This window comes from Sorex fumeus, unplaced genomic scaffold (genome assembly GCF_029834395.1).
Source record: "Sorex fumeus unplaced genomic scaffold, SorFum_2.1 ptg000111l, whole genome shotgun sequence".
NCBI lineage: Eukaryota > Metazoa > Chordata > Mammalia > Eulipotyphla > Soricidae > Sorex > Sorex fumeus.
The window spans coordinates 9,795,462-9,810,060 of NW_026606168.1; the positions used below are offsets into that span (position 1 = coordinate 9,795,462).

At 40.9% G+C, this 14,599-nt stretch overlaps 1 protein-coding gene across 3 annotated transcripts in view; it reads right to left on the minus strand.

The window, feature by feature from the left end:
• Nucleotides 1-14,599, minus strand: part of DMXL2 (Dmx like 2) — a 135,431-nt gene that overhangs the window by 12,306 nt on the left and 108,526 nt on the right. For all 3 annotated transcript variants that reach the window (XM_056135412.1, XM_056135411.1, XM_056135413.1), the window contains 6 exons: nucleotides 12,785-13,033; nucleotides 10,014-10,192; nucleotides 6,548-6,678; nucleotides 5,431-5,516; nucleotides 4,859-5,060; nucleotides 3,783-3,900 (listed from right to left, as the gene is read on the minus strand). In XM_056135412.1, the coding sequence (XP_055991387.1) occupies nucleotides 3,783-3,900; nucleotides 4,859-5,060; nucleotides 5,431-5,516; nucleotides 6,548-6,678; nucleotides 10,014-10,192; nucleotides 12,785-13,033 (965 nt within the window). The remainder of the gene's footprint in view (nucleotides 1-3,782; nucleotides 3,901-4,858; nucleotides 5,061-5,430; nucleotides 5,517-6,547; nucleotides 6,679-10,013; nucleotides 10,193-12,784; nucleotides 13,034-14,599) is intronic.

The following is a 14,599-nucleotide window of genomic DNA, read 5'->3' on the forward strand; positions in this document are numbered from 1 at the left end:
ACTAGGGAGGAGGAAGAAAGCTGAGGCAGGATGGACTGTGGAGGAGGAAAGAGAAAACCATCACATTTCAGAACAGGCAGCGTGAGAATGAAACAGGGTTTAAGAGAGAGAAGAACTGGACACAGTGACGTGGCCCCGCCCAGTGCCACTGCAGTGGAAGGGAGCCACGTGCACTCCGGTTAGCCAGGGTTAGCCTGAGAATCGAGGGGACTGAGTCCCCGAGCTTCAGAGGATGAGCTAAGTACAGGAGTACGGAACTCTACCTTCGTGTGGGATTCTTCGGCTACCGAGCTGTGTCTGACCTGCTTCACATGTTCTTCTACAGACTAAGTCACACCACACCGTCACAAACACAAACACATGCATGGAACAAAATTATAAAGAGAATGAAAAATTTTAAACTGAAACCGTCGCTCCATCACTGAAGGATGGTTAAATTTAATTTCCAAGCATTCCTTTCAAACGCACAAAATTAAGAACGTAAATACATAAAATGTGATGTCATGAAATAAATGCAGAACAGGCAAAATTAAGGTTAATAAGCATACTACATGCACGATGACAAAAACATTTGTAAACAGGTTATATAACTAAGTTCCTATTTAAACTGTAATCTCTAAAAATAAAACCTACTTGTGCACACAGGTGCGTTCTATACTACACAGATTCCAATCCTACATGGATTTGCTCCAAATACAAATTAAAGCAACTAACTTATTTCTAAATATAGCTAGAAAATATTGGTTATTACTTTCCTCTAACTCATGCATCTATATTGTCAGCAATTAGTAATTTATACCATTTGCTCTCATCTTATTCTCTAAGTAGCACTGTAGCACTGTCCTCCTGTTGTTCATCGAGTTGCTGGAGCAGGCACCAGTAACGTCTCCATTGTGAGACTTGTTGTTACTGTTTTTGGCACATCGAATACATCATTGGCTAAGTAATTTTAATAAATGTGGCATACTTCTGAGTGTGATAATGTTTGTCTTTTAACACATTGGGAAATTTTTTTTCTTAATGAAAACAATTTTTCAGCCTGCCTGGCAAGTTCCCCATGGCGCATTCGATATGCCAAAAACAGTAACAACAAGTCTCACAACGGAGACATTAATGGTGCCTGCTCAAGTAAATCGATGAACAACGGGAGGGCAGCGCTACAGTGCTACAGTGCTACCTGTGCTACTCAATACAGTAGTAACTAACCACATGTGACTGAATTTAAACAAAACTAATAAGTGACTTTAGTCACACAGGCCACATCTCAAGGGCTCAAAGGCTGGTGACGACTATATCGAACAGATCCAAGTTTCCAATGTTCTACTGGGCAACCCTGGACATGATGATAATTTCATCCAACAATTTAAAATTAAAACGGAAAAAAAATTAATTAAAAAAATAAAATTCAAATGGTATAAAAGGCTCTAAGATTCTGTCTCCCATTCAAACTCTCAGTCATATTCGACTGTCGTTTCGGAGCTACCTAAGGCTTAAACCGCCTTGAATATGGAAATACTCCCGGGTTTTTTTCTTGGCCCACTCATGCAGAGCGTCCCTGGTGGTAGAAAAAGAGCACACACCGCTTAAGGGCTACGGCATCCTAAAGGTACAGAGACCGGAGTGGGCATGTAGAAGAGGGGTCTAAGAAGAGAGAGGAAGACCTGGATGGGTCTTGAATTCAAGACCCAAAGGTCCCAAGACTACCATGGATGGGTCATGGGTCCAAGGAGCCTTGATGCTGGTTTCCCAGAGTACTCCCAGGCGCTGACAGTCCAAACGAATCAAACTGCTGTCAACCTTGTTCTTCAGGAAACTGACCCTTCACTGAGCATTCTGGGACTAATAAAGCTCCAACTGAGCAAGGAACTTTGGAATCTACTTCTCAGGCACCTCTACCTTTTTTTTTTTTTATGTATTTTGGACTCAGCATCAGTATGTGAACTGCTATAGAGAGATGCTAAACGAAAAGAGCCAACCAATCTGACTCTGATTTCTCTAGCATTGTAGCACTGTCCTCCCATCGTTCATGGATTTGCTTGAGTGGGCACCAGTAACGTCTCTATTGTGAGACTTGTTGTTACTGTTTTTGGCATATCAAATATGGGGAGCTTGCCAGGCTCTGCCATGTGGGCGGGATACTCTCGGTAGCTTGCCAGGCTCTTCGAGAGGGACAGAAGAATCGAACCCGGGTCGGCCACGTGCAAGGCAAACACCCTTACCTTTTGTGCTATCGCTCCGGCCCCTGATTTCTCTAATACATCCTAAATCAACATTCCAATCCCATCAGTCTCTTTATGATTCTTTAAAAACAGCGCTAAAGAATCGTTCTAGTTAATTTCCCTCATTCTTCATGGCAGTCCACAGTTTTTAAGCCCGCTGAGAAAGTAAAATGATAGTCACAAGGGCTGGCCACAATCACCGTCCAGGTAAGTGGGTGAAAAGAAAGTGTCCAGCAGGTACTGCTGCCCAGGAGACAGGAGGAATGGAGAAGTGGGTGAATATTTTACGCTGGGAAACAGAACCAGCTCATGTGTGACTCTCAGGTTTCACTTTCTAAGCGAAATATAAGTTTGCCCTGAAGTTGATCCTCGTTGGTTTCTAGATGCTAAATATTTCTAAATGTTTTTAAAGGGCTATATTTTAAAAGAATTTTTATTTATTTTCTTTTCTTTTCTCATGGATTTTATTTAGCAAATCATGGATTATATATCTGACAATCCACTCTGAACACTCGCCAAACTAACCATTAGGTCATTAAATGCTCAAATTGACTAAAATGCTTTCTCTGTCATCTAGAGAAGAGGTCATTTGGAGTTCTAAAGTGCCAGTCTCCCAAAACCCACCTTCTTCCTAAACCCTGTATTGCATTACATTACTCATGTACGTTCAGCTCAAACTATTCAGTATTGTGCAATATCAGGCTCTCTGCCTACTTTTTAAAAAGCAATCTCCCTTCATCTTATATTTGTCATTTCTAGTTTAGTCTCTCACAAAATTACTGTGAAGCTTAAAGTTTACCCTGAAGGGGGCTGGAACGATAGGGTGTTTGTCCTATACCCGGCCAACCCAGGTTTAATTCCCAGTATCCCATATGGTCCCCTGAGCACCACCAGGAGTAATTTCTGAGTGCAAAGCCAGGAGTAACCCCTGTGCACTGCCAGGTGTGACCCAAAGAGAAAAAAAAAATTTGCCCTGACGCTTATCCTCTTCCATTTCTAGATGCGAAATATTTCTAAATGTTTTTAAAGGGCTATATTTTAAAAGAATTTTTATTTCCAATTAGATTCTTTTTGGAAAATCATGATATGAAGCACAGTCATTTATATATTAAGGTCCTCAAACCAGCCATCATAATGTTTATTATATGTAAAAGCCCACCGACAAGTACTATAAAGGAAGTACCCATGTTCACTTGCTCGGACATGATTTATCAAAGAACCTGAGTTGTTTTATTGTTATGAAATTAAAACTAAAGTTTTAATTTTGGGCAGGGTCACACCTAGCAATGCTCAGGAGTAACTCCTGCCTCTGAATTCGTGGGACCAGGAGGTGCTGGGACTTCTACACGCAAAGCATGCACTCTAGCCCGCTGAGTCTAGGACCTAAAACCTCCCTAAGCCCTAAAACCAAATTTGGTTTGCAAAAAAGCCATTATAATTTTTTTACCCAATGTATAAAAGAAAACACCTCCCAACTAAGAAGTGAAAATAAATCAGGTACTGATTTTCACTGGAGTTATTAAAACTAAAGTTACAACAGAAAAAAATACTGTTCCAAATTACCTCACTCTGTTTTCTTTTCTTTGTGAAAATATATCTAATAAATGTCTCTTGAAGGATTTCTTGTTTAACAAGGAAATGCCAAAGTCGTTTGACTGGAAGAGCTGAAGAATCTCGTGATCTATTTAAAAATGAAACAAAACATATACTGTGTTAGTCTATAGAAAAATGTGCTTCTTATTTCAAGATACTTAAAAAAACTATTTATTGCAAATGAGTAAAATGAGTACAGCTCTTAGCTCAACAGTATTTTGGTTTTTAAAAATCATCAAAACACTGGTGGTGGGATATGTGCACTGGTGAGGGGTCAGATGTTGGAACATTGTGTGATTGAAACCCAATCATAAACAACTGGGTATCTCACCATGACTCAATTAAGAAGGTTATTCACCAAGAAATAATTCTCTAGTCACTGGTCTCTGGAGGAAGAGACTGATCTAAGAGCCAGGTGAATCTCTTCTTCTCCTTTAAATTGTATTCTGGGTCGCTGCTATCTCCTAGTCAGTGAATCCAATCACAGCCATCATATCTAACAGCCTAATAAGTAAAAAAGCCTTAGTCTTTTCAGTCTATAAGCTATAGTCAGTTAGAGCCAGGTACTGCAAAAGCAGCTACTTATCCATTAGAAACTAGATGGACAAGAAGAAAACATCAGAACTTCCATTAAAAACCAATCGATGTCATTGTGTGACTGAAACGTAAGCACGAAAGTTCATAAGTCTGTAAGTGCACCACCTCATGGTGATTCATTAAAAATAAATAAATAAACCCAATCACTGTAATGTTGTTACATTACTGACAAAGACCAAGCAGACTATTTGCATATGCAAATAATTGTTCCAACACTTTCCACAGCTCTTAACATAATGATAAAAATATAAGAAAGGGCTTCTTTTCTTCCTGATTATAAAAGTAGTATGTCTACTGAACTATTTTTACTGGAAAGAGATCCCTGTACTAGAAGCCCTATTACAGTTATGACTGCTCTGAAGACTTCTGGAATAGCTTGTCAGCTTGTCAGCTGGTCTTGGAAAGCTGAAACTGAATTCTGCCCTCATCAGCTTTATTAGTGTTCTTACTTGAATGGTGTGTTCTCAGGTTCTAGCATTGCTTTATTTCGAAGAATAGCTGGTCCAGCTCCAACGGAAAGGTCAGTTGGATATGTGTTGATATAGTTAGGGGGTGGGCCTTCAAATTGGTCCATTTTGTCTTGCAAGATCTGTTCCCAATTCTCCAAGTTCTTTATCACGGCAATACCCAGTGGTGATGTTACAGGCAATTCTGAAAGGTAACAGAATATGGCATTTTATTTTAAAATGCTTATCATTGCATAGTTATGAAATTCAATATCTCAATGAGCCAAAACTTCGGAAAATCTAATTAACCTAATATTTTTTAGTGTCTCAATGATTCCAAGAAAAAAGATCTCTAGAAAAGATTCCAGTGTCTCCAGTTTTTTCTTTCAACTTTCTAGGCGATGAGTGACTCTTGTATTGAATTAAATCACAGAGCAGAATCTAAAATACAAGACCTCATAAAATCTCCAATGTGGTATTTTAGTGCCAACTGCTTTTCTACAAGGTATTGAAAAGAGTAACTTGATGGCAACTTATTATATTTAATAACATGAATTTCCAAGTTCCAAACTTACCTGAGAATTCCAATCCAGCAATGGGAAAGAAATTCTTGACATTGTGAAGTGCTAGCTTGATCATTGTCAGATGCAGAAGAGCCCAGCTGTTCGAAGGGAACAAGAAAAGAAATTCTCCTTAACTCGAAACCAGGAGAGAAACATAGCAATGACCCTTGCCATTGATTAGCTCAATACCCAAACCCAGGAAAAAAAATAGTGTTCTTTCCTAATAGTTAACTACAAAATGGTGCCTTTGTAGTCTCTGAAAATAAAAAATATATATGTAATACCTGAAAACTGTGTAATGGAAAAAAATCATATGGTTTCATGTAGTCTAACAGTCTATGAATAAATTATATGTTCTAACCATGGATGAATGGACTCCATAGTTCTGGGCCGGGCAGATGGCTCAGTTCTCTGCAAACAGGAGGCCATGCCCCATCTCTGGTCCCATCTGGGTCCCTAAGGATTGGTTGGAGCAAGCACAGAGGATTGGCTGGAGCAAGCACAGAGTAGCCCCTGAAAACTGTGATTTTGTGGCCCCTCAGTTTTGTAGTTTTCCTTACTAAAAACGTTGGCACCCTGCATTAAAAGTTATTCTTGGCTTGCTCTTTAGGCCCATGTTTTTCTTGGGCACATATTTCTCTTGCTGGTCTTGACGTTTCTTTACTTATATCCCGGAGAAGCCTGTGTTCTCTTTTGAGCACATTTCCCCTCTTTCCTCTCACATCTTTCTAAGCAAATTTTGTTCAATAAAAATTACCTTACGGGGCTGAGAGGAGGGTGCCAGCCTAGCATATAGCCAACCGGGGTTCAATCCTGGCCTCCCATAAGATCCCTCGAGCACCACCTGGAGTAACTCCTGAGTACAGGGCCAGGAGTAAACCCTTGGCATTGCTGGGTGTGACTCAAAAAGCAAAACAAACAAACAAACAAAAAAACCCACCACAAAAAACCTACCTTCCTACCTTACTTTACCCCCTGAAAAATTAAATAAATTTTTCTTTAAAGCAAATATTCCGTACAAAATTCCTAACCTGAAAACATAAGTCAGTTCTTCTGTACATTATAAAGTGGTTTAAAATCAGAATTTTAACACAGAATTTTTTACGAGAGACAAAGGGGAAAACATTACCTATAGGAATTTGGGTCATGATGCTCCTGTATTTGTGTATCTGAAAAAAAAGCATCATCTTCATCTTCATCGCTATGAATACTTTCATCAGAATCATATATGACACCGCTATCAGACAAAGGAAGGAATGGCTGCCAAAAAAGGGCAAAGTTATTCTTTTAATATTTACATGAATAATTTCTGTCTTCATTTACTTATCACTACACATTTTATTTTTTTGGTTTGTCCTTTGGCCACATGTGACAGTATTCAGGGGTTAAATCTGGCTCTGTGCTCAGGGATCAATCATGGTGGGGCTCAGGGGACCATATGGTATGTTGGGGATTGAACCTGGTTAAGTCTCATGCAAAGTAAGGACTCTAACCACTACAGTATCTCTCCAGCCCCCAACAATAAACATTTTCAATGGTATCAGCCTATGTTATTTTCTGTCACAAATTATACTATGCCTACAAAGATCAAGAAAATCAGGTAACACTGGTTCAATAAAATGAGCAGCCAGACACAAATTCTTTTAAAAATCAAGTCTTTTTCTTTATATATCAGCAATAGTTTAGAAGTTCTACATGAAAAGGACATTGAAAAACAAAAGACCAAAGGAAAACTTCATAAAGTTGTTATAATCTATAATTCTAGATTATAAAAGAAAATTTAAAAAGATTCCTGAAATTGTTTAAGGATACTGAAAAAAATAAAATCTATTTAACTTAAAATTTTAATTTATATAGTTAACTTATACTTTAAAAATAAACAACAATAAAAATTCCAGTATTTATTTTCCTTTTTTGAAATTTTACAATGATTCTTAATTTCCCAGGGAATAAAATAAGAGGATTAGGAGCTGGAGCAATAGTATAGCAGGGAGGGCATTTGCCTTGCACGCTGCTGACCCAAGTTCAATCCCCTGTATCCCATATGGTCCCCGAGAACCGCCTGGAGTAATTCCTGAGTGCAGAGCCAGGAGTAATCCCTGAGCATCACCGGGTGTGACCCAAAAAGCAAAAAGAAAAAAAAAGTGAAAGAGAAGAAGAGGAGCAGGAGGAATAAAGAAAGAATAAAATCATGAAAATAAATATTTATCAGTGAAAAGACCTGTCTTTGCTTAAAAACTATACAAAACCCCAAAAGAAAGTAGGGACCGGCTGCCCCCCACGAGCAGCTCTCCGGCACAGCCACGGCCCCGGAGGCACAAGGACTGAGCACAGAGAACCAGCCGCTTGGAGCAGAAAAGCAAATGGACTATGTGTTAAACCGCGCCACCAAGCCTGCCCGGAGGGGAAAGGGTGTTGACCGGCCCGCCCACTCCTCTCTGGAAAGAAAGATGGCGGCCGCACGGGAGCCTTGTGGACAGCAGGTTTGAGCCGGGGGCAGGGGGCAGCAGGCGCCTCATGGGAAGGGGGGCGTTCTGGCCCGTCCTTCATGCCCGACCGAGGTCACCAGCTGCCCCCCCACGAGCGGCTCTCCGGCACGGCCACGACTCCAGAGCACTGAAACCAATCTCTTAACTATCTAACTTTTAATAGAAATTCTTCCAGGGTTAATAAGTAAAATAGCAGAAATCCAAAACCGCAATTGCGGCCGCGCGACATCATTTTATTCTTAAACCAAGTTGTAGAAAGCAAATCATTTCACAACGCTGTTTCAGCATGTCTGATTGGGGGGGGGGGGGGTCGTAAACTCTAAACAATAATTGTGCATCTTCTATCGAAACAATGTATCTAGTCAAAGTAGATAGAGTATTAACTAGAACTCATCTGCCTCACAGGAATTGGGAGGGGTGGGAGGTGGGGTTCTATTGGGGTTCACGGTTAAAAATAAGTATTGGTAAAGGGAAATGTGTTTGATACTTACATGACTGAGACCTAAACCCGAAAGCTCTGTAACTTTTCCCACAGTGATTCAATAAAGAAATAAACTATTAAAAAAAATAATAAAAATTAAAAAAAAAAAGAAAGTAGGGACATGACTATTTAAGTATTTCGAAACTTCTGCCTGGAGAGGGGGTTGGTAATGATGGTTGTGAGGTCTCTCTCCAAAGAAGACCATCCAAACCAATCTCTTTAGAAAATAAAAGCCGGCCTTCAAACTTCACCCTGAAAGGCCCTCCCAGCATCTTGGCCAGGTGAGTCTGAGGTGGCATGCAAGTGCCTGGGGTGCCGGGGACCACCGCAAACACATCAAAGACGAATTTAGCCTTCCCCAAACAGAAGTGAGCAGTTCCAAAACCTCAAGGTAAGAACTAATACAGTTTCCAATGCAAGAGGCATGAGAGTGCATTTCCTTTTATGTGAGTGTGTGTGTGTATGCACGTGCGCGCGTACACACACACACAGACACAGACACAGACACACACACCCTCTCTACCCTGCCCCCCCCCCAAGATGACAGACAACACTATGGCACACTTCATAAGAGAAACATGGGGCCAGAAAAGAGTCCAGTGCTTAGGGAGCATGCCTGGATGCGTCCCATGGGGTTCGATCCCCAGTACCGGATACCTCCAGAGCATCACCAGGTGTGGGCTGAAGGCGTGAGCACTGCTGGGGTGGTCCTGGTGGTCCCCAGCACTAAAGGGCCCAAGCAGCATTGCTTCCTTAGACCCGAGTGCTGAATCACTGACTTGGCTGACCAAATTACTTGGAGTGACACCATGCCCCATGCACTGCTTGAGGGACTCCCCCCACCCCACCAAAAGGAAAGAAATATTAACAAAAGGGGGGCCATAAGCTATAAAAAATGAAATGACGCAAAGCAAGTATTAGCATGAACCGGTGACCATAATGGGTATAGTTCCCAGGACTGTTCTTTTTAAATTTTGTTTCCTTTGCTTTTAGGGTCAAGCTCAGTGATACTTGGATTACTCCTGGATCTGCACTCAGGAATTACTCCTGGTAGTGCTCAGGGGACCATATGGGATGCCAGGGATCAAACCTGGGTCAGTCATAAGCAAGGCAAAAGCCCTACCCACTGTACTATCTCCTATCTCTCCAGATCTTCCCATCCTGCCCGCCACACACACCCGCCCACAGGACTGTTCTGATTCGGAGGAAAAGCACACGCTGCCTAGGAGAAACAGAATATGTCTGGACTCTCAGGACATGCATGGCCTGAGCAAACCCTCAAACACCCAGTTATCTCCTTCTGCTCGAATTCCCTGCTGACCAAATATCAGAGGACCTATGTGGCTGATGCCCATACTGCAGTTGCTAGAGAAGAGTGCTGCTGAATAGAAGCTAAAACCTGACTTCTGGCTAATACCCAAGTCCTGTAATTTCATGTATTTCACCTGCCACCAAGCATGGTGCTAAACATCAAGTATCTGGTCATCCCTAAATGCTTATTAGTTTTCCAACTTGTGAGATCATGTGTCCCAAGATTGGTGACTCATTTCAGAATCTGCCCATCATTCCCTTATTAAAACACGAATTAACAAGACACGGAGAGCTGGCACTCCTTACGCCCTTACCTTTGCAACAAAGTAATCCCACATGCTCAGTTCTGGAGGAATAAATTTTTCTTTGTAAGATGGTCTCTCTGCGGGCACTGGTGGTGGGGTTGCATCTTTCACGGGCCTTCCAGGAACCAGCATCCGCATGTTAAATCTCCGTCGGTGCTTATCTATGTCTTCAGAAGGAGTAGGGGGTGCTGAATTTTTTTTAAAGGGGAGAAAAACACCAAACATTTTTTTTTAAAAAATCAATTCAAAGAGTTAAATCTCATCATTCTACCCTTACCATGTTTCAGCGTAAGCTCAGAGCTAACATCTGTGTCTAGTTATTCGATCGGTTTTCTAGCATAGTCACGGCACAGATGCATATCCAGAGTATGAATATAGCATATCCTGCCACGAGCAGTCTATGATATAATAAAGATTATAATATAATAATAGGGCTGGAGCGATAGCACAGCGGGTAGGGCGTTCGCCTTACAAGCGGCCAACATGGCCGACCCGAGTTCGATTCCTCCGCCCCTCTCGGAGAGCCCGGCAAGCTACCGAGAGTATTCGATATGCCAGACACAGTAACAACAAAGTCTCCAATGGAGACGTTACTGGGCCCTCTCGAGCAAATCGACGATCAATGGGAGGGCCTTTACCTTTACCTTTACCGTAATATAATAATAAGGATTAAAGTCATTCTATGTGTCATGTGTTAAATATATCAGATTCAATATGTAGAAAAGAGTACTCGAGTGACTATTTCTGGTGATGCAGTTCAAGAAAGATTCACAGGCTGTGTAAGATGTAAATGCAAACTTCAAGGAAGGGCAGACACTCAATGTGAAAGGACAAACAAGCAGCAGAGAAGGCATGGGGTATAGATGGAGAGAGTAAACTACCTTTCTGAATCTGGGAGCTGGGAGGGGAACAACAGTGACAGGCTCGAATTAGGGGAAGACTCGACTGAGGCTGTGAAGCTGGGTGATACTCACTGAAACCCTTATGCTGACGATGAATAAGGTAGAGTCTGCGCATGCATGAAAGATGCAGATGGCCTATGAAGAGTCTAAGCTAGGAGTGAAATGTAGTTCGCGTGGCAGAGAATCTGCCCAGCGTGTGCTCGGCTCTGGGCTCCCGCCCCAGCAGCACTGGGTAAGCCCCCAAAGCAGAGCAGAGCCATGCCAGAGAAGGGCACCACCCACAGTGACTCCGTAATAAAAATCAATAAGAGTCTGAACTCTTCTTACTGGTGGGTGGAAAAGACAAAGAGGCCGAGTTACGAGGAACACAGATGGGCAACACTTCAAGCACTCAGAACTAATTGGATATTAGATGGAAAAATTCAAAGAGAAAATCAACCCAAACCCTCTCCCTATCACAGAAAATGAAAATCGCCTCTCAACTCCTCTCTCACCCCCCCCCCAAAAGCCCAATTCATCCACAAACTGGTCAGCAACTAGCTACAATTTACATTTTTAATGGTTGGTGATTACCCCACTAGACTAACCAAACTTTATCTTTTTTTTTTAATTTTTATTAGTGAGACACCATGAGGTACAGTTGTTGTAGACTTACAAATTTTGTGCTTGGGTTTCAATTATACAATGATCAAATACATATCCCTCCACCAGTGCCCATTTCCCACCACCACGGATCCCAGTATCCCTCCCATCCAAACTTTATCTTTTTAAAGTTGATGTATGAACTCTTTTTACATATATAACTGAGAGGGATTTATTATGCCTCACTATTACACAACCAGCATTTCTATGTAGTTCCGAAACAACCTTCTGAGTTCGATGTCTAGCACCAGCCAAACAATTTAAAAAACATACTAAAACCTCCAAATTATTAGCATCCCCCCAAAGGAAACCCAATGCCCATTAAGCAACCAATCCCCATTCCTCCCACCCTCTAGCCCATGGCAACCACCAATCTTTTTTCTGACTCTATATATTTGAGTCTATGGTATTTGGATTATTTCACTTAGCATAATATAATTCTAGGGATTATGCTGGTTGCAACAGAACCAGCATAAGATTTTTTGTTTAAATAATTCCAGCATTTTTTGTTTTGTTTTGTTTAGGTAAGCAAGATAGTTTTTACTGAAACTGATTTAGAAAGATGTGAGGGGAGAAAAAGAGAAAAAACACAAGTTCAAGAGAGAACCTGGACCTCTCCAGAGTGGAAAAAGAAAAGATACACAGAAATAATCAAGCAAAATATGTGTTCAAGAGAGAACAAGGGCTTGAAGGGAAGGCCGAAACAGAACCATTTAAAGTGGAACTGAGATTCTATATTTCAACACCAACATGGAAATCTTTCTCATAGCATGTAATGAATCTACATCTGACCATATCCTCCATCTTAAAATGTCAGGTGAAAAATTTATTTTAGTCTGTAAAAGAAGAAAGGAAGGAATATATGGAAAACAGAATTTTTAAATGTGCATAAATTAAATAGCTATTTTGTACGTGGCTATAAACTTATTAGTTTGAAGAAAACTGTTTGTACACCCTACATTAATCACCTTTTTCTAATCAAGATCTATCCCTATTCCATTACTTCTCTCCTCACTGATGCTTCACCTTCCCACCAGTTTTATCCCCACAAATACATGGCTTATCAAAAAATGTTTAAATAAGATATTTTCTGACATGAATTATTAATATCCTAATGAATAATTTCATTTTAAACATCACTGATTTCCAAACTAACTCTCAAAACATTTATAAAAAATACTGAACATGGGAAACCATTTACTTTCATATACATTACTGGTATCAAATTTTTCTTACCTGAAATATTTTCTGCTTGTTTTTGAGGTTTTACAACAAGTTTCACACCCCCTCCAAAAACAGCAGCCCACATGCGATTATTTAGTGGGTGAGCTGCAAGTCGAAACAATTCATTGGAGGAATTGGTAGCGAGAGCATGTATCAGCAAACTTAAGTAAACGGCAACAACGGCCTCACACAACAGAATGTTCAGTTTAGGCTGGTCTTCATCTTGAGCTGAACTCAAGAGATTAATAAGTGAGCTCACACCTGTAAGGGTACATAATATTACAGTAAGTATATCAGTGTAACACTCCAAAGGGTGTATTTGTTGGGGGGGGGGGGAATATCCAAGTTTGCAAGTTATTAAAAATTAATGTATATATTAAGCAAAACACATGTCTTCATACTTTGAGCAATAACTAATAACAGGACTAGGTTGTAGTTCAACAGAGTAAAATAAGGATCCATTAGTCTTCAATAAATAGAAGGGGGAGGAGGAAAGGGTTCTTACAGTCAAGGTTCAACACACACAGAAAGACGCGTTCAGAAACTCAAGTCTTAAAAGACAAGGAAAGAGGAACTACTCCACTTTAATGACACATTACAAATAACTGACATGGGACATTGGGGGAGGGGACAACTGTGAGATCTGTGGACTAGAGAAGAGCACTGCATTGATATTAAGAGCTTGGATGCTCTTAAATCAATGAGGCTGGAGAGATAGTACGGCAGGTACAGTGTTTTCCTTGTAGGCCACTGACCCAGGTTTGATCCCCAGTATTTCCTGGTCCCCCATGAACTGCCAGGAAAAATTCTTGAGAGCAGAGTTAGAAGTAAGCCCTGAGCATCATTAGGTGTGGCCCAAATTCTCCCCCATCCCCCCAAAACGAGAGACTGAACATGACCATGTCACTCTAGTGATGCAGAGAATATTTATTTATAGGAAATATCTCTGATATATTAGACATAAAACCTCTAACTAACTCTAATTTTTTTTTAATTTTCATTAGTGAAACACCATGAGGTACATTTTAGACTTACAAATTTTTGTGCTTGGGTTTTAGTTATACAATGATCAAGTACCCATCCCTCCACCAGTGCCAATTCTCCACCACCACTGATCCCAGTATCCCTCCCAACCCCCCCGCCCCAGCCCACCCTGCCTCTGTGGCAGGGCATTCCCTTTTGCTCTCTCTCTCCTTTTGGGTGCTGTGGTTTGCAAAAGAGGCATTGAGTGGCAATCATGTTTGGTCTATAGTCTACTTTCAGCATGCATTTCCCATCCTGGGAGGATCCTCCCAACACCCTTTATTTGGTGCTCCCTTCTCTATCTGAGCTGCCTCTTCCCCCTAACGTGTGCGGCTAGCCTCCAAGCCATGGAGTAAACCCCCTGGTACTTATCTCGGGTATTCTTGAGTGTTAGTCTTCTATTTTGTTACTTTATGTTCCCCAGATGAATGCAATCTTTCTATGTCTGTCCCTCTCTTTCTGACTCACTTCACTTAGCATGATACTTTCCATGTAGTACCACTTGCATATAAATTTCATGACTTCATCTTTTCTAACAGCTACGTTGTACTCCATTGTGTAGATGTAACAAAGTTTCTTTAACCAGTCATCTGTTCTTGGGCATCCTTATGAAGGATTTTTAAACTTTTTTTTTTTTTTGGTTCTGCTCAACACAGCTGCTGAATGAAACTGGAACTTTCTGAATCTTCAGACAACGTGACAGAAATTTCTTAAGAATTCCTCCCTAATTCACAGGAAGCAGCATCATCAAAAATATACACCCTATACCAAATCCACAAAGAATAACAGTGAGGAAACCACTTA